The sequence below is a fragment of the Panthera pardus genome, unplaced genomic scaffold, assembly GCF_024362965.1.
Source record: "Panthera pardus isolate Hobbes unplaced genomic scaffold, ASM2436296v1 HiC_scaffold_25, whole genome shotgun sequence".
Classification (NCBI taxonomy): Eukaryota; Metazoa; Chordata; class Mammalia; order Carnivora; family Felidae; genus Panthera; species Panthera pardus.
The window spans coordinates 16,935,307-16,960,192 of record NW_026526821.1 but is presented as its reverse complement, the minus strand read 5'-3'; the positions used below and the strand labels follow the sequence as shown (position 1 = coordinate 16,960,192).

General features: G+C 42.9%; 1 protein-coding gene and 1 long non-coding RNA gene across 4 annotated transcripts in view; one reads left to right on the top strand and one right to left on the bottom strand.

Moving 5' to 3' along the window:
- Positions 1-11,214, bottom strand: part of LOC109272426 (uncharacterized) — a 135,611-nt gene extending 124,397 nt beyond the window's left edge. For 2 of the 3 annotated variants that reach the window (XR_002082458.2, XR_008417721.1), the window contains exons 1-2: positions 11,104-11,214; positions 9,298-9,435 (exon numbers count right to left, since the gene is read on the bottom strand). This is a non-coding gene — a long non-coding RNA (uncharacterized LOC109272426). Of the gene's footprint in view, positions 1-9,297; positions 9,436-10,311; positions 11,084-11,103 lie in introns of those variants that run through there. The other variant, XR_002082460.2, reaches the window with a different exon arrangement.
- On the top strand, positions 11,120-15,165 carry SRSF6 (serine and arginine rich splicing factor 6). Its single transcript, XM_019458465.2, has 6 exons — positions 11,120-11,349; positions 11,573-11,721; positions 13,066-13,190; positions 13,551-13,759; positions 14,026-14,109; positions 14,206-15,165. The coding sequence occupies exons 1-6, from the start codon at positions 11,243-11,245 to the stop codon at positions 14,564-14,566; spliced, it is 1,035 nt and encodes a 344-aa protein (XP_019314010.1). The 5' UTR covers positions 11,120-11,242; the 3' UTR covers positions 14,567-15,165.
- The last annotated feature ends 9,721 nt before the right edge of the window (positions 15,166-24,886 follow it).

Sequence of the window (24,886 nt, the reverse complement as noted above, 5' to 3'; positions counted from 1 at the left end):
ATGAGATCATGACCTGAATCGAAAGCAAGAGCCAGATGCTCAAAAATGAGCCACCTATATTTTTTTCTTTAAATTTAGAAAATGAGCAAAAGCATATTAAAAATTATAAGAGTTTATTGGAGTAAAAACCTATTTGAATCTGGCAGCATTGAACCACTCCTCCCACAGGGTTAGGAGGAAAGACAAAAAGAGAAGGCGGGGAAATGAAATTATTCGGTGGGCTGTAGCTTAAAGACTGGTAGGCTCTTTGTGACTGGTTGTCCTTAGTATTTGCCTGATTTGGAAAAGCCTAGTTGACTATGATGGGCTTCGATTTCTTACCCTTCATGCATTTACAGAGCTGGGGTTTTGTTTACTTACACAGGCCACGGAAATATTAACATGCTCCTGTTGAATCTATTTAACACCGTGTTCACCACGCTGTGCCTGTAGCAGAAAGCGAAGCCACCAGAGACACTGCAGGAGACAGCACCCCTTTAAGGCCAGGAGGGCCCAGTTTTAGTTTTTGGTGAGATGAGTAGGAAGCTCAGGTGGGGGTTGCATGGAGGCACCGGGATGGAGGAGGGGAGACTTAACTGAGGCTCTCTGGGAACAACAAAGATGGCCCAAAGTACTTGATGCTCTTGGTTTTGCTTTTCTTGTTTTTATCATTTTTATTGATGTACAATTTATATACAGTAAAATTCACCCATTTAAAGTATCCAGTTTGGGGTGCCAGGGTGACTCAATCAGTTAAGCATCAGACTTCCACTCAGGTCATGATCTCACAGTTCGTGAGTTCAAGCCCCACATCGGGCTCTGCGCTGACAGCTCAGAGCCTGAAGCCTGCTTCACATTCTGTGTCTCCTTCTCTCTCTGCCCCTCCCCCACTCATGCTCTGTCTCTGAAAAATAAATTAAAACATTAAAAAAAAATACGTTAAGTGGTGCCTGGGTGGCTCAGTGGGTTAAGGGTCTGACTTCAGCTCAGGTCATTATCTCACGGTTTGTGAGTTTGAGCCCCAGGTCAGGTTCTGTGCTGACAGCTCAGAGCCTGGAGCCTGCTACAAATTCTGTGTCTCCCTCTTTCTTGGCCCTTCCCCCGCTTACACTCTGTCTCTCTCCCAAAAATAAATGAAAACAGTAATAAATAAATTAATTAATTAAAGCATCCTGTTCAATGAGTTTGGGTAAATGCATAATCGTGTGAATACCACCACAATCATGGTATGGGTCATTCCCTTCACTCAAAGAAGTTCCTTCCTGCTTCTCTGCAGTCAGCTCTCTCCTCCAAACACCAGCCCCTGCCACCAGGAATTAGCTTCCTGTTCTTTTAGTCCTGCCTTTTCTAGAACATGATATAAATGGACTCAAACATCATGCGGTTTTTTGCGTCAGGCTCATCCCACTTGGTATAATGCATTTGAGATTCATCCACACTGTTGGATTGTTCCTGTGTATTTCTGAGTAGTATTCCATTTTACAAATACGCCCCCTTCTGTTTATCCATTCACCTATTGACATAGACATTTGGGCTGTTTCCAGTTTGAGACTGTTATGGATAGAGCTGCTGTGAACATTCCTGTACAAGATCTTGCTGGTTTATACAAAGTTTTTCATTAATTGATTTTTAATTGCCAAATAATACATGAATGCATTCTTTCTCTTATCAAAACAATACCGAAGTAAGGTGAAAATACTCACACACTGCACTGGCAATGCTTTTCAAACTTTAACACAAGTCCTCCTGGGAAGCTTGTTTAAATGCTTGTTTTAGTCCAGTAGGTCTGGGTGGAACCTGAGATCCTGCGTGTCTAACAAGCTCCCAGGGAATGCTGACAGGAGCAGGGGCTCCAAAGACCCAAGAGCCCTGGCCAGTATTTCTCAAAGCATGATCGCCTGACCATCTGCTTCACAGTCACACTGGAAGATGCTGAACATGCATATTCTGAGGCCCTGCCCTGCACCCAGTGACTCCACCTACGAGGGATGGAGCCCGTAGACCTTCATATTTAAATGGTGCTCACCAATATCTGGGGACCACTGCTTTGGGCCTACAATTTTTGGAAGAGCTGACTGGGTCTGTCTCGTTCCCTGTTATCCCCCTGAGCCTAGCACAGTGCCCGGGCCATGCAAGGTACCTTTTAAAAAGACTTATTTTCCCTCACTCTGCTAGGAACTGGGTTCTACACCCTGGGCACACACCCTGGATGCTCTCTGGCATGGTGCAGTTCGCTTGACTCCTCTGTTCTAGGACATTAGAAACCACCATTTGATGCAGCTTTTGCTGCCAGAATAAGGGCTGTGGTGATAAGCAAGGGCACGCACAAGACATTTGGGAATATGTTTCAGCCTGAACGCATCCAAATAACAGCATGTAGAACTAATGATGGGTAAAATGTCTGCAAGCCACAGCCTAGTGTCTGGCAGAAAAACAGAAACCTACACGCACCAGCTCAGGGGAAGACCTGGGAAGAGAGCCCAGCATTGCCTCCCATGGGACTCTGACAAGCATGGAGACCACAGTATCCATGAAGTACACCATGGGTTCTTGTATTTGTCTTCGGAGTTTCCCCATGGCCTCGTGCTCTTCACCGGACATGAGGCCAACTAGGACTTTCTTCATCAGCACTTTTTCTCCCGGCTGCCCCAGGATGGAGCCTACCTGCCAATAAGCACTGGATTTCCATTCTGCTGCCTCACCTGCTCCCATTCTCAAGACAAACATTGTTTGCCACAACTGGGCTATTCCAGAATTCCAATTAGGTTCCTTGTAAGAGAGGTAGGGCTGAGTGAGGAATTGGACACCAGGCAGCTCATAACTGGCCTGGAGAACAATATGGCCACAGCAGCAGCAACGGGCAGGTGCAGAGAAGTCCAAGGGGGCAAGGTCAGCCTGAGGGCCACCCTGAAGAAGGTCACCAGTGAGTCTGAGTACAGACTGCTTAGCAGCCACGGTGACAAACAATCTGAAAAGCAAGCCCCAGAAGAGATGTTTTGGGGACTGTGGACATCTAGCCAGAAGAGAGGACTTACTTGAACAGAAGGTCTGAGGGCTGCCCCCAAACATCTGGATGACCTAGGTGTGGGAAACAGATGTGGTTATTTGAACAGCCTCAGGGACACAATCAGGACCAGTGGCTAGATAAGTCAAGGAAGCAATTTTTCACTTTTATAAAGAATTTACTCAAAATGAGAGATGTCCAAAAATGGACTTAGCTGTCTGGTTAGGCAGTAAACTCTCAACTTGGGAGATGTTCAAGTAAGGGCCAGAAAACCTGGGAGTGAATAAGGTGTTGACTCAGAAGATTTAGATTGAGGGACCTTCAAAGACCTCCTCTCTCTGAGCTTCATTGACCCCTGGACCAGGCAGCCAGTGGAATTTACCTACCGCTGTAATCATACAAATGGCCACCAGATGGCAACAGACCCCCACCTTCCCAGTCAAGGAGCACTGGGTCTACAGAAACCTAACTGGAGGACAAAACCAAAATAGTTAACTGATTCAGACAAAGTGACATTCATGGGCAAAGACTATGAATCAAATCCTCAGGAGCTAATTAGTCCAGCACAACCCAGAGTGCTCCAGGTCAAGTAAATTATAATTTTTTGTTTTACAGAGATATTCCTTTTTTTAAAAAAATCTTCCATCGAAGTACAACATACATACGGCAAGGTACACAAATCAGAAGTGCACAGCTCAATGAATTCTCTCAAACAGGGCACACCTGTGCAACAAGCACCCACCTCAAGATACAAGCTAGGACCCGAAGTCCAGAAGCCTCCTTCCTGGTCACCACCCCCACCCCCACTGTAACTTCTGATACCATAGATCGGTTTGGCTTCTTCTTCAGCTTTACATACATGGAACCATATGGTATGGGTTCCTTCGTGTCTTGCTTAGATGCTTATGTCGTGAAATCCACTGACTGGGCTGTGTACTGTAGTTCAATCTCATTGCTGGGTAGCAGTGTGTGGTACGAATAAACCATAAATGATTTGGCCACGCTCTTTTTGATGCGCATCTGAGTGGTTTCCAGTTTGGGGACTCCCACGTATAAAGCCGCTACGGATTTCTAGTACATTCCTTTTGAAGAGCATATGTACACGTTTCTTTAACAGAATTGCCAGGTCACAGTGGTGGGCGGTGGGCTAGCAGCTTTCAGCTTTAGTCGACACTATCACACAGTTCCCAAAGTGCACCAATTGCCATTCCCACTGACCATGTACGAGACTTCCTGTGGCTGTCTAGCCACACCAGGATCCTGTCTAGGTAAGTTCCCGTGGAAGAGATGTGGGATCTGGAGCGAGCATCCCTGCAGAGGGTCTGAGTGGCCGGGCAGCATGAGTGAGTGGGGCTTGAATCAGAAGGAAGAAGAGTCCATCCCATCAGCAGGCCCTGATGACCCCTGCAGCAATAATACCTGCTAAGTGGACATACTCGCTTCGTGAGTTCGCAACAACTGCCTGAGCGCGCTACTCTCACTGAGCACTCACTGCATGCCTGGCACTTCTCAGGGCTGGAGACGGCACACAGAGGAAACAGACAACGTTCCTGCACTAATGAAGCTCACGTTCTAGCGGGGGTGGGCACAGACAGTAAATAATATGTCAAGTGATGAGAGTTCCATATAGAAAAATAAAACAGCATATAGAGTGCAGGGGCACCTGGGTGATTCAGTCGGTTGAGCATTGGCTCAGGTCATGACCTCATGGTTGGTAGGGCCAGGCCCTGCGTCAGGCTCTCTGATATCAGCTTGGAACCTGCTTAGGATCCTCTCTCTCCCTCTCCCTCTCTACCCCTCCCCTGCTCACTCTCTCTCTCTCTCAAAAACAAATAAAACATTTTAAAAAAAAAGATCTAGAGTTCAGAGAGGGATGCTAGTTTAAAATGGGGGTTTTGGGGGCTCCTGGGTGGCTCAATCGGTTAAGCAATCGACTTTGGCTCAAGTCATGATCTCACAGTTTGCGAGTTTGAAGCCCATCAGCTGCTGTCAGCACAGAGCTGGCCGGCTTCAGATCCTCTGTCCCCCTCACTCTCTGCCCCTACCCCGCTCTCACTCTCAAAAATAAAATAAAACATAAATAAAATACAATAAAACAAAACAAAACAAAATAAAATGGGGGTTACTTTGTGTTGGTGAGGATGTGGACAAAAGGGAAGCTTGTGCATTGTTGTCGGGAATGCAAATTGGTGCAGCCACTAGGAAAACAACGGGGAGGGTGCCTCAAAAAATTAAAAATATAAATACCATATGATCCAGCAATCTCGCTTCTGGGTATATATTCAAAGGAAATGAAAGCACTATTTCAAAAAGATACCACTTTTTGAATATGTTCATTTCAGCATTATTCACAAAAGCCAAGACGTGGAAATAACATAGGTGGCCATCGACAGAAGAACAGATAAAGAATGTGGCATATGTATATGGAATATTATTCAGGCATTAAAAAAAAGAAAACCCTGCCTTTTGTGACAACATGGTTGGATCTTGAGGGCACTGTGCTAAGTGAAATAAGTCAGACAGAGAAAGACAAATACCACATGTTCTCACTTATATATGGAATCTAAAAAAGCTGAACTTGTAGAAACAGTTGCCAGGGGCCAGGGCGGGGGGGGGGGGGGGGGGGGGAGGGGTAATGAGATGTAGGTGAAAGGGTACAGACTCTCAGTTATAAGATGAGTAAGTTCTGGGGATCTAATGTACAGCATGGCGACTACAATTCACAATAGACAACACTGTATTAACAACTGGAAAAATGCTGAGAGCAGATCGTAAATGTTATCACCCACATATAAAAATGGTAATTATGTAAGGGGACGGAGGGGTTAATTAACCTGATTGTGATCATCATTTTGCAACATACATGTGTATTGAATCATCACATATTACACCTTAAATGTATGTCAACGATATCTCTATAAAGCTGGGGGGAAAACAACATATCAAAGAATAAAATAAGTAGTTACAGGGGTGAGAAGGTGACTTTGAACAGAAACCAGAGATGAGGAGACAAGTCACAGGAAAAGAGAGCTCCAGACACAGAGAGGCATTCAATGCAAAGGCCCTGTGGTGGGTGTGTGCTTGACATATTCAAGGCACAGTAAGGAGCAGATAGAAGGAGGAGTAAGGAACACTGAGAGCAAGTTAGTGGGGACATGATTATGTAGGACCTAACCTCACTGATGCTGAGAGACAACCACAAGTCCAACCGCACATACACATGCATACTCATATAACGTGTTGGGGCTTGGGAGGTTGAGAAGGTTATTGTTGTTTAAAAAAATGAAATCATGCATATATTAACCCTGGTCTTTCTCACTTAACAACATACCATGAGCATCTCTATAAGTCTATATCAGGGGTTGGGGTAGGCAAACATTTTCTGTGAAGACCCAGCTATTAAATATTTGAGACTCTGCGGGAGACCGTCTCTATTGCAACTACTCAATACTGCTGTTGTGGTTGAAGAGCAGACACGGTATATGTGAGTGAATGGCTGTGTTCCACCAGAACTTTACTTACACAACAGGTGGCAGGCCCGATTTGGCCTAAGGTGTGTTTACAAACCCTGATGCATAGCTCCCCTGTTGTATTCCCAATGCCAAGAGCAGTGGCTGGCACACAGAGGACACACAATAAGTATTTGTCAAATCGATAAATCTAACATTCTTTTTAGTGATTAGAGTATTCCACTGCTAGAATATCATCTTAGGGCCTAAGGTTTTACAAATCAATCCTCTTGTCAAAAAGATTTCTAGGAGTACGGTGGCTGGGTCAAAGCCTCGTGAACTTTCTGTTTGTCGAAGGTCACCATCTCCTTGAGACCCTTTCCTCTCTTGGCTTCTTCTGTGACACTGTATTCTTTGGTTTCTTTCCCTATCTCCCTTCCCAGTCTCCTTTGCTGTATTTAAGTTTCAGAGTCCCTCTGGCAGGCAGAATAGTGTCCCCACCAAAGATGTGCATGTCCTAATCCCTAGAATTTAAGATGTTACTTTACTTACATGGCAAAAGAAACTTTGCAGAAGTGATTAGGTCAAGGATCTTCGGATGGAGAGTGTATCCTGGAGTATCCAAGTGGGCCCAATGTAATCACGGCTGGGGGTGGGGGTGGGGGTGGGGGTGAGGAACTTATAAGAGGAAAGCAAGAAGCTCAGCATCAGAGGAGGAGATCTGACAATGGAAGCAGAGGTCAGGGTCAGAGTAACTGGATGCAAGAAGGTCTCAACCAAAATTCATGGTTTCAACGATGGAGGAAGGAACCACAAGCCAAAGAATGCAGACAGTCTCTAAAAGTTGGAAAAGGCAATGAGACAGATGCTCCCCTAGAGCCTTCAGAAGGAGTGCAGCCGGGCTGACACCAATTTTAACCCAGTGAACCACTTGACTCCTGCCCTCTGGAACTGCAAGCTAATAAATTTGTGTTGCTTTCAACCCTTGAGTTGATGGTAATTTGTTACAGCAGCCATACAGATTACACATAGGAGTTAATACAGTCCCCCAGGGCATAGTTCTGAATTTTCTTCTGCTCTCCATCTACTTTTTTGGGGGGTTTCATCTAGTATGTAACAAACTCACAGATTTATATCTTGGGTCCCCTCTGTGCATTTTTTCCACTTGACATTAATAGAGTTTATTTATTTGTAGGTTCTAAATGTAAGCATTATACCAGGCATGTGCTTGGATGCTGTGGGCTCAAATTCATGTATTGAGAAAGAAAAAAAAATTATATGTTCACAGTTAATTATACTCAGAGCCTTACATTTTCTTGTCATATTGCTCAGATGACACCAGATATGTAAATAGTTCAGTATATCCCCAGTCTTCTTTTTTTTTTAATGTTTATTTATTTACTTTGAGAGAGAGAGAGAGAGAGAGAGAGAGAGAGAGAGAGGGGGAGAGCAGGAGAGGCAGAGAGAGGGAGAGAGAGAATCCAAAGCAGGTTCCACACTACCAGAGCTCAACACAGGGCTCAAACACACGAACTGTGAGATCATGACCTGAGCCAAAATCAAGAGTCCAATATCAACAGACTGAGCCACCATGGTATCCTCCCCAGTCTTCTTGGGTGGTGAAACCTCATTATCCTTCCACTTTTGCTGAAAATTCTGGTTACTCCTTGAATACTCAGAACACAAGGGAAGCCCATTCTCAGTGACACACATCCCCTCACTGTCACAAGCAACACCTTAGGTGTCAATTCTATGCTTTAGCAGACATTTGTCAACATTTCAAAACATTTTGTTAACCCCCCAATTTTTTTTATTGAATTATAATTGACATACAATGTTATATTAGCTTCAGGTGTGCAACAGATTGATCCAAAAACTATACATCACTCAATGTTCACCACCTTAAGTGTGGTCACCATCTGTCACCACACCATATCATTACAATACTATTGACCATATTCCCTGTGCTATACTTTTCATCTCCATGACTTATAACTGAAAGCTTGTACCTCTTAATCCTCTTCACTCAATCTATTTTTAGTTGTCACAGCTGGGGGGAGGGAAAGAGCTACTGGTGTCTAACAGGTAGATGCCAGCCAGGAACACTGCTAAACATCCTGCAGTGCACAGGACAGCCCCCACAACAGAAAATTACCTGGCCCCAAATGTCAGTAGTGCTTAGGTTGAAAAACCCTGTCTAGATGAACCCTGTACAGATGTTTTTCAAAAAGGGTTTGGATTAGCTTGGCAACATTTAATCCAATACCGCAATTGAAATGTACCTTTAATCTCATCACTTCCGAGCTCTTTCAATCATCTGATTCACATTTCTTTCAAACTCTGTCCCTGACAATTTCCATTTCTGAATTCCATTTCTACAGCAACACCTGCATACATTCACTCCACTCCATGTAAACACACTTGAGTTGCCAAGTTCAACCCAAGTCCATTCAAGATGACAGCTTCTGGAATGCTAAGTTTTCCAGACATAATATAGCAAAACCTATCACAATTCAGTTTATACCCACTTCAAATCACATGGTACTTGGGATTGAAAATCACAACAATGCGTGCTCTAAACTATCCTTTACAATCTGGGTATTTATGGATGGATTCAAAGTTATTAACTCTCTTTTGGATCAGACTGAGGCCACTCTCTCTTGCTGACAGACTTCTGCAGTTACCTCCACAATTTTAGAATCAGCAATAGTGATCTTTATCTGCCACAACTGTAGGTATCTAAAAGAAGTGGCCTCCTGTGCTATACATCCATCATTTCTCCCTTAAGTCTTTCTTCCAAAATATCAACAGAGGTGAGTTAGATCATCAACAAGACTCTACAGAATGCTGATGGCCCAACAGTACCTTCAATGATGATCATTTGAGACTGTCTTCTGTAGTTGGTGGGTTAATGGTTTTTTGTTAAGAGTAGCCACTGGGGGGCGCCTGGCTGGCTCAGTCCATGGAGCGTGTGACTCTTGATCTGGGAGTAGTGAGTTCCAGCTGCACATAGGACACAGAGATAACTTAAACAAAAAAAACAAACAAACAAGAAAACAAACAAACAAAAGTAGCCATTGGCCTTTGGGGAGAGGTTAGAGGAAGCAAAGGATGATGTTAGCTGCATCTTTCTCTTTGGGCACATTAACTGCAAAGACAGAAGGTGACACGCCATTGCCTATATTCATCTTTTAGTAAGTACTACCCCATTACCTTCCCAAATAGAATGTTCAGTCCAACCGACACTGTATCAGCGCCATTTCCTGATGCACCTCTTCCCATATAATGAATTTTAACATTTTTTAAAATAGTGACAATTTGAGGAGTGAAAAAATGTCGCACTGTTGAATTTTCTTTTCCCTAATTACTATATCCCACGAATTTTTATAGATCTATATTATTGTGTTGTATTTAACTTTTAAGCACTATCTAGCCTTTACCGCTAGATGCCAGCATTAACACTTCTCCCCCTGTCGTAATAATCAGTTTGCTTCTACACTTTGCTAAAAGTTCCCTGGAAGGCCAAATCGCCCTGTCTCAACCAGCTAAAGAATATCAAGGTTGAACCGCTCAAAAAGAAATGGAATATTCGGAAATGCCTGAACAGCCAGTGTTATCTCACCGATACTGTTTCTTCTCTTGGCTTCTGTAACACCGTGCTATCCCGTCTTTCCCCACCTCTCTACTCCCTCGTTCCCAGTCTCCTTTCCTGTAGTCAAATTTCAGAGTACACTAGGGCTTTCTGCTCTCCACTTAAACTTACTCCTTCGGGGTTTTCATGTAGTTCTCCAGCTTTAAAAGGCATGTCCAATGAAATACTTAAAAAAAAAAAAAAAAAAAAAGATGTATATTTCTATCGAATACACGGGGGCTTCCAACCTGTTGGTTCACGGGACTCTCCATGAGGAGGAGAAAAAGAGAGCACCTGTGTAGGAGGGCTGCCAGGTCTTGATTAACTTTCTTGGGCCAGAGACCTCGGTCGTACTCCCTTTGGGAGCACCCACAGCGAGAGTGGAATTACCACGTACACAGCAATCTACAGGTGACTTGCCAGTGTTTCAAGAAAAGACCCATGGAGGGGGACGGGCAGCGAGGGGGTCAAGGCCGATGATAGCTGTGAGACCACCAGGGATAGAGGCCAGCAAGGCTGTATGCTCGTAACGCGAAACCGTGCGGGTCACCACCACTCCGGAGGGTAAACCTCGGATTAGGTGAAACGGGATAATCAGGAGTCGGAGCGCGCGTTGCCCGCCGAGCGGAGCGTGAGCCGATCAGCGGAGGAAATTCGCAGCCTCGCTTTAAGGAGCCAATCAGAGACCACAGAGTCCTATTAACGACAACATCAGGAACCAATGAAAACCGGGAGTCCTCCGGGACTGCCTCCCAAACTCCTGTCCCGGAGAGATCACACCAAGGAGGTTTTTTAAAAAGTACAAATTAGAAGACAAGTCTGTGGCTCGAAGACGGGAAACTACGTTTACAATGATGGGTGGGGAAAATTGTGTAAGCGAGCAGAACTGCACTTCCCCAAAACCTCGCGGAAGTGGACCTGCAAGTCACCCCCGAGCCCTGGGCTCCAGAGCGGGAGGGTACGTGCTGCGCGCTGACGCCACGCGCTGGCCCCGCCCCCAGCTCGCCCTCCCTTATAGTGCAGCTCTGGCGCGCGCGCACCATTGTGTGGCTGGACTCGGCCGCCGCTGCGGTGTGAGGCGCGTGTTCGGGCTCTCGCCGTCCCCGCACCCGCACCGCGGCTCCTGCTTTGCGGTCAACCGTTCGACGCCAGCCTTCGGGCCCCTCGCCCGCCACAGACATGCCGCGCGTCTACATAGGACGCCTTAGCTACAACGTCCGGGAAAAGGACATCCAGCGCTTTTTTAGCGGCTATGGCCGTCTCCTCGAAATAGACCTCAAAAATGGGTGAGTCCGGCCTGGGAACCCACGTCCGTCCGCAGTGTTCTGGGTCTGGCGGCGGCGGGGTCCGCTGGACAGAAGATGGCCCAGGCCGCGGCGCCGCGTGGCAGGGCCTCCAAAATGGCGGCGGCGCGGGGTCGCGGGAGCGCGCGCGGAGGGTGGGCGCGCGGGCGTGCGCGCCCCCGGCCTAACGTCGCCTGCCGGTTCCCGGCTCTCGCACCGCCCCCAGGTACGGCTTCGTGGAGTTCGAGGACTCCCGCGACGCCGACGACGCCGTTTACGAACTGAACGGCAAAGAGCTCTGCGGCGAGCGCGTGATCGTGGAGCACGCCCGGGGCCCGCGCCGCGATCGCGACGGCTACAGCTACGGAAGCCGCAGTGAGTCCCACCCCCGCGCGCTCCGCGTCCTTGGGATCCTGGGGGGCGGGCGCAGGCTTAGGGTGGGCGGGGTGGGGCCTCCCAGCCCGGGCAGGCGCGGTGGCAGGGGTCCACTGGCTCCAGTGTCCACGGGCGCCGCTGCCTTCACGCCTGCCCGGGACAGCTACGGGACGCCGGAGCGCGGGGATTGGGTTGTGGGTTTGGCTAGCCAGGGTTGGGCTGTTTTGGGGCTTATATATTTAATTTTGTTGTTGTGGGGGGTTTTTTTTGTTGTTTTTTTTTTTTTGCTAAGTTGGGGGCGGGGGGTGGCTTGGGCCCCTGTCAGCACTGTCGTGGGCTCTGCCCACAGAGGAAGTGAGGGATGGCAGTATTTGTTGTATCCCCTTGCTTACCTGACAGTGCTTTAGCTAGAAATGTGAATGTTTTAGAGTAGAAGTTTGAGGGCAGGCTGGGGTGGAGGTGGGGTGGGGTGGGGACGGGGTAAGGGGAGGAGTTTTAAGTTTAGGTCTTAGAGTTATTGAAATTGGCGGGGGCCAAAGAAAATACTATTTTTAACTAATGTGGTATAGTACCACACAGATTTAAATAAGCTTTATGCTGCATTTGAATTATTTGGGGCATGTTACTGGGAGGAGGTGGGAGGGGTTTGGTTATGTTAAATGTTTGATGTTGAAATTGTTGCATGTTGAATTCAAACTTTTTAACAAGTCCTTGATGTTTCAATTTGAAAGTGACCAATGGGGCTGAGGCTGTGTCCACTGAGGCTAAGATGACTGCCTTTCCTGATTGGCCTTGGCTTTTCCATACATTGTGTGACCCTTGCCCTATGACCCTTTGGCTGACCTTACCGGAAGCCATGACGACAGCAGCCTTTTGCCATTAGACGCAGGGTGATGGTGAGGATTCCAAGGGTTAGACAAAACTGGTTAATCTGAACTAGGTGACTGTTACCTTGCGTGTTTTGTGGCCAAACCACCACCAAAAACCTCACACTGTGATGTAAGTACTTAGTGTAACTAGTAAACATTTTTGTAAAATGTAGAAATGCATGTAATCAGTTAAGTTTTATATTTTACAATGTTCTGTAAAATAAAACTTAGCGAGGTAAATCGAATAAAGGAGCAGTCACTCTCTAACAGATTGTAGGAGAAGTTTAGTTGGATTTAGTCTATTTGACTTGCCCTTAATTTAATTTATGGCAAATCACAACTGTATCGAAGGTTTAGCAGTATAATAGCAAAGTCCTACTCCAGTAAATAAAAGTTGATATGTTTGTACTAACTTTCAAAAAACATGCATCCCTGTCATTACAAAGCATCTAATTATTCTCTTCATGTGATAAAGGTGGTGGAGGTGGATACAGCAGTCGGAGAACCTCTGGCAGAGACAAATATGGACCACCTGTTCGTACAGAATTCAGGCTTATTGTAGAAAATCTTTCTAGTCGTTGCAGTTGGCAAGATTTAAAGGTATGTGCTATAATTTGAGATAAAAATGATACGGCTGGGGCACCTGGGTGGCTCAGTTAAACATCTGACTCTTGATTTCAGCTCAGGTCATGATCTCACAGTTGGGTGGGTTTGAGCCCCACATCCGGGCTCCGCGCTGATAGCTCGGCGCCTGCTTGGGATCCTCTCTCGCTCTCTCTCTGCTGCGCCACCTACCCGTGTGTGTGCTCTCTTTCAAAATAAATTTAAAAAAAAAAACGATATGGCTAATGTTTAAAAGGTAGGCTTTTGCTTCACTTTTTTCTTAAATTTCTGAGAATCCAGTACAGTACGTAGATTTTTTTCATTACATTTCTGAGTTTAATCTTGTTGCTTCTTTAGGATTTCATGAGACAAGCAGGTGAAGTAACCTATGCGGATGCTCACAAAGAACGCACAAACGAAGGTGTGATTGAGTTTCGTTCCTACTCTGACATGAAGCGTGCTTTGGATAAACTGGATGGTACAGAAATAAATGGCAGAAATATCAGGCTCATTGAGGATAAACCACGAACGAGCCACAGGCGGTCTTACTCTGGAAGCAGATCAAGGTAATTTGTTGAAATACGGGGAAAGGAAAAGAAACCATATTTGCTAAGAGCAAAGAAAAATTCAAGCAGCAGTATTTCAATTGATGCTTAACTGAAAGTTCAGTATGTAGTCTCTTTTGTGTTGTGCATCATTGAGGTTCTTTTCAATGTTTTAAGGTGGACTTAATTTATGGTAAGAAATTATATTTTTACTGTTTTTTGTCAATGACACAAAAGTTTGTGTTGAGATATGAGATTAATGTTTTTTATTGCATCTTTTGTTATAGGTCACGGTCTAGAAGAAGGTCACGAAGTAGGAGTCGCAGGAGCAGCCGCAGTAGATCTCGAAGTATCTCAAAAAGTCGCTCCAGGTAAATAATGAGCTGTTAGATCTTTTTTTCTGAATGTTACTCTATTTGTATGTTCTGGCAAGGTATTGAGAAAAAAATCTGGCTCTTCTTGTCCAGATCCAGGTCTCGGAGCAAAGGTCGATCACGTTCTCGATCAAAAGGCAGGAAATCCAGATCAAAAAGCAAATCTAAGCCCAAGTCTGATCGGGGCTCCCGTTCACGCTCTCGAAGCAGATCTAAGGAGTATGAGAAATCTCGAAGCAGGTCTCGTTCTCGATCTCGTTCCCCCAAAGAAAATGGAAAAGGTGATATAAAGTCAAAATCTAGATCAAGGAGCCAGTCTCGTTCAAATTCACCCCTACCTGCTCCACCCTCAAAGGCACGTTCTGTGTCCCCTCCACCAAAAAGAGCTTCAAGATCCCGTTCTAGATCTCGTTCAAAGTCGAGGTCACGGTCCAGATCGAGTTCCAGAGATTAACTTAGAACTCTACATTCTTTGCACACTATTATGGAACACTTTCCTACTTGCTTAAGCAGTTACTCTTCCATGTTTGTACTTGGCCTCTTTGCAAGAGGAATCTCCTGAAAACAGGGGCACACAGAAATTTGATTTGTGGCCAAATTTGATGAAAAAGATGAGGTTCTAAAGAAATGGTGGCATGAAGTCAAAGATCCTCTCCCTTCTTTGTAGAATTAAGATAACTTTGATTTTATAGCTTTTGAGCTAAAATAACTTTTGTAAAGATTAAGCTCATTTAGATTTTTTTTAAGTATTTCAGCAGGATCTGCTGCAGGGGTTTTGTTGTTTTGTTTGCTTACTTTTAAATTAACCGTTTCAAGCTTTGAATACCTAAGGCTTTAGAGGGAGAACCCAATTTTCAATTATGTTGGCTTTTTATAAGCTTGAGTTATGTAAGATTTCAATAAAAATTTGCTACCAAGATAATTGCCTTACTGAATAGGTCACTATTAAATTCCTTTAAATATTGGTAATCTACTCTTTGTGGAAACGATGTAAATTCAAAGTGTAAAAGAAGGCAAGCCTCAGACCAGCAATAAATTATTGGATTTGGATAACATTTTGTGCTGTTAATCAAATTTGCCAAAGTCCTATCTGCCCCTTTGAGTTTAAAAGGTATTTCGTGGTCCGTCTATTATACGATTTTGCCTAAGTTAGTGGATTTTAAATGATGAAAACTTTTCAACTTAAATTTAATTGAACTCTTGAAGAAGTAGTTCTTAATACTTGAGAACCCGTTTAGCCTGGTAATCCCACTTTATGGAGAAATGGTCAGTGTAATTAGTGTTTTGTTAGAATATGGTTCCATGGTCTTTAGTGTTTGTTGTATGAAAATGGAAGTAGCCTTTCTTTGATTGGAAATTTAGCATATTCTTGTTCAAAGTAGAAAAGCAAATACTGCATTTTCAGCTGGAAGACTATTATATTTAACAGGCACTTAACAGGTTGCTTGGTAAAATTGGTTGCTGATTAGAGTGAAATTCCACCCAGCCATCAGTCGTTAATGGTTGATGGGGTTATGTGATAATTGATAAGATCATCCTTGTAACTTTACAGCATATGGTGGGCTTGAAAAGAATTTACATGGGTAACCTCTAAATTTTCTGTACTTTAATATATGCTGTGGAAGCCAAATTATACTGCAAATTTGTAGGAGTTACTGGATAACCAATGGGTCCATGCATCTATAAACCTAATTAGTTGAAGTTGCAATTTGAGAAATGAATTACCCTCTATCTTTATGTTCAGATACTTTAATTCCATTTAAAAGCACTCATTAATCTTGGTTTGAAACCAAGATACAGATTGTTTGACTCCGCTTTATTATCTTCTAGGATCTGTCACTGCGTAAGGTGTCAAGGACTGGATTGTACTATAGTGGGGCATAGTGGCATAGTGCTCATCATGCCACAGATGTGACTAAAAAGCATGATAATCTAGAGTTGGTTTGTAGGTTCCAATAATCCAGAAGGCATACCTGAGATGAGGCTGCTTGAGAAAATTGAGTCAAAGATTTAGGTGTCAAAAATCCCAGAGTAGCTGGGAGGAGTACTTGCTAGTGCATAGAAAGATTTGTTATTCAGAAATTTCTGAGCTTCCTGTTAGAAAATTTTAGAGCCTACTCTTAGGAAAATAGTGCCCCAAAAGGCTGATGCTTCTTCCATGACCTTATTTTCTTTTCTTTACTCTCATACTGTTTTAAAGTTTAGATATTCACAAGAAATGGGTTTTTTCCCAGTATAAACTTCAGAATTTGAAAGAAGACACTAGTGTCTGTGATTGTAGTTATTTTCCTACTTGAAAGAACAGAAGTTACAATTCACGAAGAGGCACATCTCCAGCTGCCTTTCGAAATTTGGTTAAAGAACAAGTTGGTTTAAGAATTGGCTTTGACCAAAGTTTTCTCGTTTTCAGGGAAAGAACAAAAGCTTTTAAAACCACAGCCTTTTAAAAAGGAAGGAGGGGGGAATATTGCAGTGTGAAATTTGACTTTGTAAAAGTGTAAAACATCTTTCAACTGGGCTTTCTTGTGTTAGTCTAACCTCACATGGTAATGGGCAGGTTTACCTACGTTGTTAGCTTGCTTGCCCCCAAAGTGGGTAATTATATGGGTAAGTGCCTACGCCCATAAAAGTTTCCTGGTAATAGCAAAGACCAACTTATTGAGAATCTAGTCCTATTCTATCCCTGTGGACCTCAATGTCATTGGATATACCTAAACCACTATAACACTGGCCCACTTGAGAACAGAGTTGACTGCTGAAATGTTTATTAGTTCCTTGCTAACTTATCAGTAGAATCTGAGAGTCTGCAACATGCCATGTGTAAATCCTTGGCTAGATAGAGTATTAAACTGAGCGCAAAAATAGAAATGAGCAACATCTTGATTCCCCTTTCTTTTTACCTGATAGTGTTGACTGACACGCCATAGTGCCTTTAAGGCCAATTTGAGTCCTACCAGTTCCTGTGATTTACGTTCCAGTCCTGTGTTGTTACTACCTTTCATCTTGGTATCTTCTTTTCCCCACTTTGTTAACCTACTTTATGCTTTATCTCCTCAATAAAATGCTTACTGAGGGTTGCTGGTTTTGGATTTATTGTGTATTCCCACTTAGTACCAAATATTTGGTAAATGATTTTTCAACTAGAGTTGCCAGTTGGCAAGCCATTCCTGACTTGAGTATGAGGAAAAGGGCTTTTCAGTTCCTCAGAGACCTGTTTTAGGATCGACATAGTGGATGGTTTATCTTGGGCGAGTCGTTGTGCTTTAATGTCATCCATGAAATTGGCAAGGACAAGCCATGAGTTGTGGAGATTAAAGATGATGATCAGGAAACCTGGCTGGCCCCATCAGTGGAGCATAGACTCTTGACCTTGGGGTTTATGGCTTGAGCCCCATGTTGGGTGTAGAGATTACTTAAAATCTTTTTTTAAAAATAGAGGTTAATATCAGGAACATGTCATATGACATGTAATAGCCATAATAAGTACTATCTGCTGTTGTGAAGGATTAACCATATGAAACTTTTTTGTATTGTCTTGCTTTGTTTTCACATAAAATTTACCTGTTACCTTAATAGTGGTTTGAGCATTTTCTGTGACGTATTTTTCAGGTAAACCAGGAAGCTTTAATCACCTTTTCCAAAGTTCTTAACCTAATTTCCTTAATTTAGACTTGGAGCACTCTAAACTTCGGCAGTTTACATTTAGGAAACCTCAAATTTTTATTATTTACCTTGTTTTCAGAAGGCAGTTTTCTGACTTTATCCAATTTCAGTCCTATGGCTGTTGGATGTTTTGTTCTTAAGTTTTGACTTAATTTTAATTGCAAAATTAATATATACTTGGGAATATAAGGTATCTTTTCTTTAGAGCTCACTGGCTAAGGTAGCTGCCGTTAACAGTATCTGTCACTCCCAGAATTATTTGATCATAAAACCTATTCTTCCCAATAAGCTGTTAGTCCTTACCGTGAGTGGTGTTCTGCAGTTTGCTTTTACTAAGATCTGCTATTTTAAATGGCTGACTAGTATACTCCTGAGTGGATATATAGTAAGCATACTTGTTCAGTATCCTCATTGTTCCATTTAATCCCTTGGCTTGTGTAGCAGGAATGAAAAATACTATTTTTAATGTTCAATATCAAACGATAAAGTTTTTTTTACATGGTTTGGTACCTACTAATTACCAATTTACACATTAAATTTTGAACTTTTTGAGGCAATGACCACATCTTGAATAAGATGGATCTATGTATGTTTAACACCAGGTTTCCATTTGCCAAAAGGATGAGTTGATGCAATTGTGTAATTGATCTAGGTCCTTAATAGCTTGTTTAGATTTGCTTGGCTAGGTTACAGCAACCCTACAGATGGGCCCTCAGTATAGTACTTAAGTGATTAGCCTTTTATACTTGAATAGAAAGGAGTCAAAAATTGAGTGATCTAAAAAGGTTAAGGTGGCAAATTTCACCTTTGACCCCATGGAAGAAGCCAGGAACACTAGTTTCTTGTGTATCCTTCTGGAGATGTAAATCTAAAAGAACTGGTATTTCCCGGGTAGTCTCATCAGAGCTCATTGGAATTTTGCAAAAGCAGGTGGTACTGAGTATTACAGCTCAGACACTAGGAAACTTAGTAATTAAGTTTTTATTTACTGTTGACACTCGTTTGTACCCATTTTCAATATCATTTCTGAGGAAATCATGGAATTAACATGATTTATTAGCAGAGGCAGGCTTTACATCCTGGTTCAGTTCTTAACAGCCCTAAAGCGTTAAAGAAAAACAAAAAACAATGTCAGATAATTCCTCCTAGTGAAAAGCGCTCAGATTAAGGAAGGCTCAGAGAGTAGAGAATGAATAGACTTTTTAAGTAATTTTGATAAACAGAAAAATCTTGTACAAAAAACTGTATACCCTTTTCCCATCACTAATTATACTTTGTTTCATTTACAAAAATTTTTTTCCTGAGTCATGAAAATAAATTAGAGACATCTTGCTGTTTTTTCCTTAAAAACTAATTCCTAGGAATGGGACATTCTCTGTTAAACTACAGTGCGTACCAAAAATAACATCAATAAAGTACTGTTGTCTAATCCATGCTCCATAGATCTGTCTCATTAGTTGACCACTAATAATTCTTTGTCTTTTTTTTCTATTGGTTCAGGATCATTTGCCACGTTTTGTTGTCATGGCTTTTCAGTCTCCTTTAATCTGGACCACGTCCTCAGCCTTTTTCTTGGCCTTGTCATTTTTGAAAAGTAGAGGACAGTTATTTGTAGAATTGGCCTCAATTTGGGTTTGTCTGCTGTCTCCTCATTGCATTTTTAGCAGGAATATCACAAGAATGAGATTATCTTCAGCTCATCATGTCCAGTCATCTTGTAATAACCTGTAAGGCAGTACTTCCTGTGAATAGACTGTCTTATAAATAAAGTTAAGAAAAGGGGTTTTTGTTTTTAGGGAGAGAAGGAGCTAATATTCAAGTTTAAGAGCTGCTGAAGGGGAGAGCTTGGATAGCATCAGAGAGTACACCATTACCACTGAAAGCTGGAGTGTGGTTCTCCTAGCCCAGGGCCAAAAAGGGAGCAGGAGGCTACTTTAAATAGAGGAGAGATTAATAGATTCCATAGAAAATAAGCTATGTTCTCTTGTGTAAAACCATGCCCTCTAGTATTGTTGTGGGGGTAAATGCTGTTATCAAAACATTGGCACAGTCACTCCATGGACTAAAATATTGTGTAGTCAAACCCTAATACTTTCTTTCCTAGCCAATTGAGGAAAAGGTAGGCAAAGCACAGTTGCTGATTATGGTGCCCAAGTATCTGATTAAGTGACCACTGCTACTTTTTAGCTATTCATGAACAGCCTTGAGTATACTATTTAAATATATTGCTGTTACTTTGATTTTATGAGCTTGCAAGCACCAGTTAGAGAATAGTATGGTGAACCAACTCCTGAATACTTAATTCAGCTTTAACAATGTATGTCTGTCCATTTCCTCCAGATAATTTTGAAGGAAATCCTAGATACTCCAGCTGAAGATCGTTCACTATATACGACTAAAGACCTAAGTCTCTTTGTTCTCTTGTCCCTTGCAGTATATTTTTTGAAGGCCACTATTGAGTAGTTTTTCAGTCTTGATTTTGCTGATTGCATGCTAATGATATTTAGCATGTTCTAGACTAGATCTAAGAACAATATGATGGGTCTCAAAGTGTGCCTGGCCCAGTAACATCAGCATCATATGGGAATTTGTTAAAAACAGAGTTTCTCAAGCCCCACCCTAGAATCAGAAACTAAGTGGAGTCCAGCCATAGGTGTTACAATAAGCCTTCCAAGTGATTCTGGTGCTTATTCAAACTTGAGACCCATTATTCTAGAGGTTTTATCAGATTCTGTTTTGTTTTCCTTCCCAAAACTACTTGGGTATCTTTTTGTCATTGGCAGCCATTGATGATCTTTTCCTGAATCTATTATTAAACCCACAAACCATGATTTTACACGCCTTTTTTTTTTTTTTTTTTTTTTTTTTTAATCCATTGGAGTTCTCCTTATTGATGTTGCCTTGTTCTGTCTTTGGTTCATGAAAGTCAACTCAGGTTGCCTCATGAGTTCATTTGAAGCAACCCTAATAATCTTTATCAGTTTCTTTTCTTTCTAATATGATGAGATTTCCAGGCTCCTCTCTCTAATCTCAGATCTGGAGGCAGCCATTTCTCCAGTGAGCTCTGGTTATCTTTATTTGGAAATGGTATTTTGTGAGTATAGTCTGGACTTTTGGGTGTTCATTGCTACTAGTTGGATCTTTCTCAGGCCCCACAGATCATAGTACTGTCTGCTCTTGGGAAGGTCTTCTGCAGGCTAAACATCCACTCAGCCCTTTTCAGTTCATCAGTTTTGAATTTGGTTTGTCAGTATCCTTACAGAATGGGTCCCACTAGTAGCAACAGCACTCTAGGTTTGCTTTAACCTCCTCAGAGCAAAGCAAGTAGTATGTGGACTCCCTGCCTTAATAGATGTTCAGCTGAATTCTGGGCCAGTTCTGGCAAAGGAGTGAGGAAACTTTAGTATTCCTGCAGAATCTCTTCACCTTCAGAGAAGGGTTTAAAGTAAATAATGTGTCCTCTTGTTCTGGGTGATAGGAGTAGAGGGAGAAGGAAATTCAGAGCCTAAATTTCAGTGTGATTGTAGCATACACAGCAGCATTATAATTGGGATGCACAAATAAGATCTTAAATTACAGCTTGTATCCACCTTTGCTATAGATGACATTCCGTTGCGGACCCAGCAGGAACTCAAGCCTGGATAGCTGTGGCTGTGATTATAGTAAGATGATCAGTATGATACCCGAGTCATAATAGTCTAAACTCACATTCAGTAAATACTTCTTAAAGGCCTTGCCAGATTCTTTTATAGGTGTGTGTGTGTGTGTGTGTGTGTGTATCCCCATCCTCCCTTAATGAGCAGAGTACCTGCTGTCCTTTGATTTTGACCAGTGGAATTTTAGTAGGCATGACATGTTTAGTAGACTAGATACTGCCCTCCCCTTCCCCAAAGATGCCTGTCTTCTAACCCTGTAACTTGTGAATATGTTACCTAACATGGTAAAAGGAACTTTGTAGGTGTGACTAAATTAAGGTCTGGAAATGGGAAGCTTATCCTGGATTATCCCAAGCGGGCTCAGTGTAATCACAATAGGCTGGAAGGTAAAAGGACCAGAAAAAGCTGATGCGAAAACAAGCAAAATCAGACACCAGAAGATGCTACGCTGTTGCTTTGAAAACAGAAGGAACCTCAAGACAAGAAAACAGTTCTCTAAAGCCTCTGGAGGGAGCACAGCCCTGCCCACAGCTTAACCTTGTGAAGGTCCTCTCCAGGCTAAACATCCCCTCAATCCATTTGGACTAATGAAACCCATTTTGGACTTCAGAGCTCCACAACTGCAAGGTAATAAATTTTTGTTTTAATAAGTCACCAAATTTATGGTAATTAGTTACTGTAGCTACAGGAAACATACAACATGACTAAAGGCTTAAATGCTTACACAAATGGACTTGGTCTTTTGCATCTCTACCATCACTATGAGAATAATATCCCTCTGTCAGCCTGCTGGTCCTAGGATATGAGACAGGTGTCGGGGTAAGGGAAGGTGCCTGTTAGCCTCAAGCCTACAGCTTGAGACCGCCCAGCCTAAATCCACCAACCTGTGTACGAAGAAGAAAAACTTAGGGGGTTAGTAATTTCATTTTGCCTGAACAAATAGACACTTTCCATTTGGCCCTCCCACACCACCACGCCTCCATTCTCTGTTCTGAGCCCCAGGAAGTTAATCTCTATTGGCTCCGTCCACATACTCTTTTGCCCTCTGATTTCTGATTAGGTTCAGCCATTAGGGAAAAGCAGTAGGAAAGGAGAGAGAGCGAAAAGATTGAGATTGAAACACCTATTTCCACAGCCTCCTCTCTGTAGGGTTCAGGCTGGTGGTAGTCCTCATCTGAAGGGCATAGTGTGCTACATATGGCCCTCTTGTTCTGAGTCCTGGTAACCACAGTCTCCCCTTTCTTTCCTAGCCCCAATGGTTTTACTCTAACAATTGTGATTTTCCAACAACCTGCCCATCCCTTTAAAAATAGATCCTTTGTTAAATTGTCTTCAGATTTACTCAGTTGGAGTGTGTGCCATGTTTCTTAACAGATAACAAATATTTCGTATTTCAATAAAGTATAAAACCTTACACTAACTTGATGATGTCGCTAAATAAAGCAAAGTTGAAAGGTTGACTTTTTTCATTTCCTGTCCAAAGCCAGGGAGAGGTTCTTGAGTTAATAAGTACACCAAGGAACTTTATTTTTGCCTCTCAGTAGATAAGCTTTTCTAAGGGAGATGCCCACCTACTCTGCCACCCCCATACCTGGCCAACACTGTCCAAGTAGCTGGTTTGTACCAGAAAACCAATGTGTTCCTTGAGTGGAAGAAGGGAGATTGGAAGGTAAGTTCCAACCTCATCCAAACAGCTGATTGTGGGATATGACGTGCTATGGACTGAATATTTATATCTCTCCCAAATTCATGTAGAAACATCCCCAATGTGATGATACTTGGAGGTATGGATTCTGGGAGGTAATTAGGTCATGAAGGTGGCGCCCTCATGATTAGAATTAGCACCCGTATAAAAGATCCCTTGCTCCTCCTGCCGTGTGAGGACAGAGCAGGGAGATGACTGTTGGTGAAGCCAGGAAGCAGGCCTTCACTAGACATGAAATCTGCCAGTGCCTTGATCTTGGATTTTCTAGCCTCCAGAACTGTGAGAAATAAGCTTTTTTTGTAAGTCACCTAGTATAGTCTGTGGTGTTCTGTCATAGCCTAAATGGAGGTATCTGATAAATGACATCAGAAGATGCCCTGGAGCAGATAGAGTCAGAGTAAAGCAAAATAATGGCGTGTATAGACTTCGGTTCTTGGTCCACCTTTCCTAAGTGGTGTTTGTCCCCTTGACAAGGTAAATTCCTTGGGGAGAAAAATCCTTGGTACTGGGAAATAAAACCCCTTGAGACCCAGTGAGACCCAATTTGGGCTTTGATCATTTGTGTTGTTTTAAGCCACCAGTTTGTTCCTTGATAGAAAATGAATATGGCTTGGTTAGCTGATTCTTTTTTTGTTGGGTTCCTCAGGGTCATCATAAGACAAATTGTTGAGAACAAGGTTCAGATATTTACAGCGTGAGGGTAAAGGAAATGAAATAGCTGAAGCTCTGGGCTTCACTGAAACAAGTTTTTTCCTAGCGGTTACAAATAGAAGCTTCAGTTCCCAAACCCAAATATAAATTTTGTCAACGTCTGAAGTTTTGGGTAATAAAAACCCATGCTCTGGTGGAAGCAGGACCTGAAGCTAATCATATTTGGAAACTTGTGTCTCCCCTGCCTTTCCCACTATGGAGCCCACAATTACATTGTCTGGAGATGTGGTCTTTTCATGCGTTTTTCAGTACCTCCTCCCGGTATCACCTGGACCTAAGATCCCATCTCCTGCCACGAAGTGTGTGATGAAACCCCAGTCCTTAGCAGCTGGTCCCTGTCTATCCAATAACAGCCTCCAGGACAAGAAGGACACCAGGCCACCCCTTCCTTATTGCTCTGTTTCCCTCTTGTTTCTGACTCCTGTTCGTTCCCCTTATTGCAAATTCAACCATGAATTCACTCTTCTTCCTCCTTTGCTGGTTTCCTTTTTTTCTTGTAATATTTTACCTAGGATTTTGACATGTTTATGCTAGAAAGGGCTTCCTGTTAGTAAAATCTTCTGTCAGAACCAGAGATGTTTGCACACTTACATAAAGGGCATGTTTTGATGATTTTCCTAAAACACAGTGACTGCACCAAGAGGGAACTAAATTTTGTAGGAACAGAAAGTTGTTGGCTGCTCACAACAGTTTTCTCCATGCTTCTACTATCAACATTTCAATCAAATTTGGGTCCACTGGGGTGGAAGGTTAACTTGGAGAAAACCTTGGGGCTATTAACATATAGAAGGGGGGCGTCACTTGAGGGAAAGATTGGACTAGCTCACTTGCTTTTGAGGGCATTCTGGCGTAGCACAACAAACGCTGGCTCTGTGAGAGAACCTTCCCCAAATCACATCAACTTGGGAGGAGCTCTGCATCCCCGAAGGTGTTCAAGCAAGCAAGACCACCAAAAGTATCTGGACCAACCAAATACTGGTAATGGGCAGAATAATGTCTTAGCAACTCCTGTTCGTTCCTGCATCCTGCTGGCTCAGAT

Excerpts from the sequence above, each read along its gene's own strand:
- SRSF6 (XM_019458465.2), top strand. The coding sequence starts at position 11,243 with ATGCCGCGCGTCTACATAGGACGCCTTAGCTACAACGTCCGGGAAAAG. Across the intron at positions 11,722-13,065 it reads CTACAGCTACGGAAGCCGCA|GTGGTGGAGGTGGATACAGC; the intron begins GTGAGTCCCACC and ends CATGTGATAAAG. Across the intron at positions 13,760-14,025 it reads TACTCTGGAAGCAGATCAAG|GTCACGGTCTAGAAGAAGGT; the intron begins GTAATTTGTTGA and ends CTTTTGTTATAG.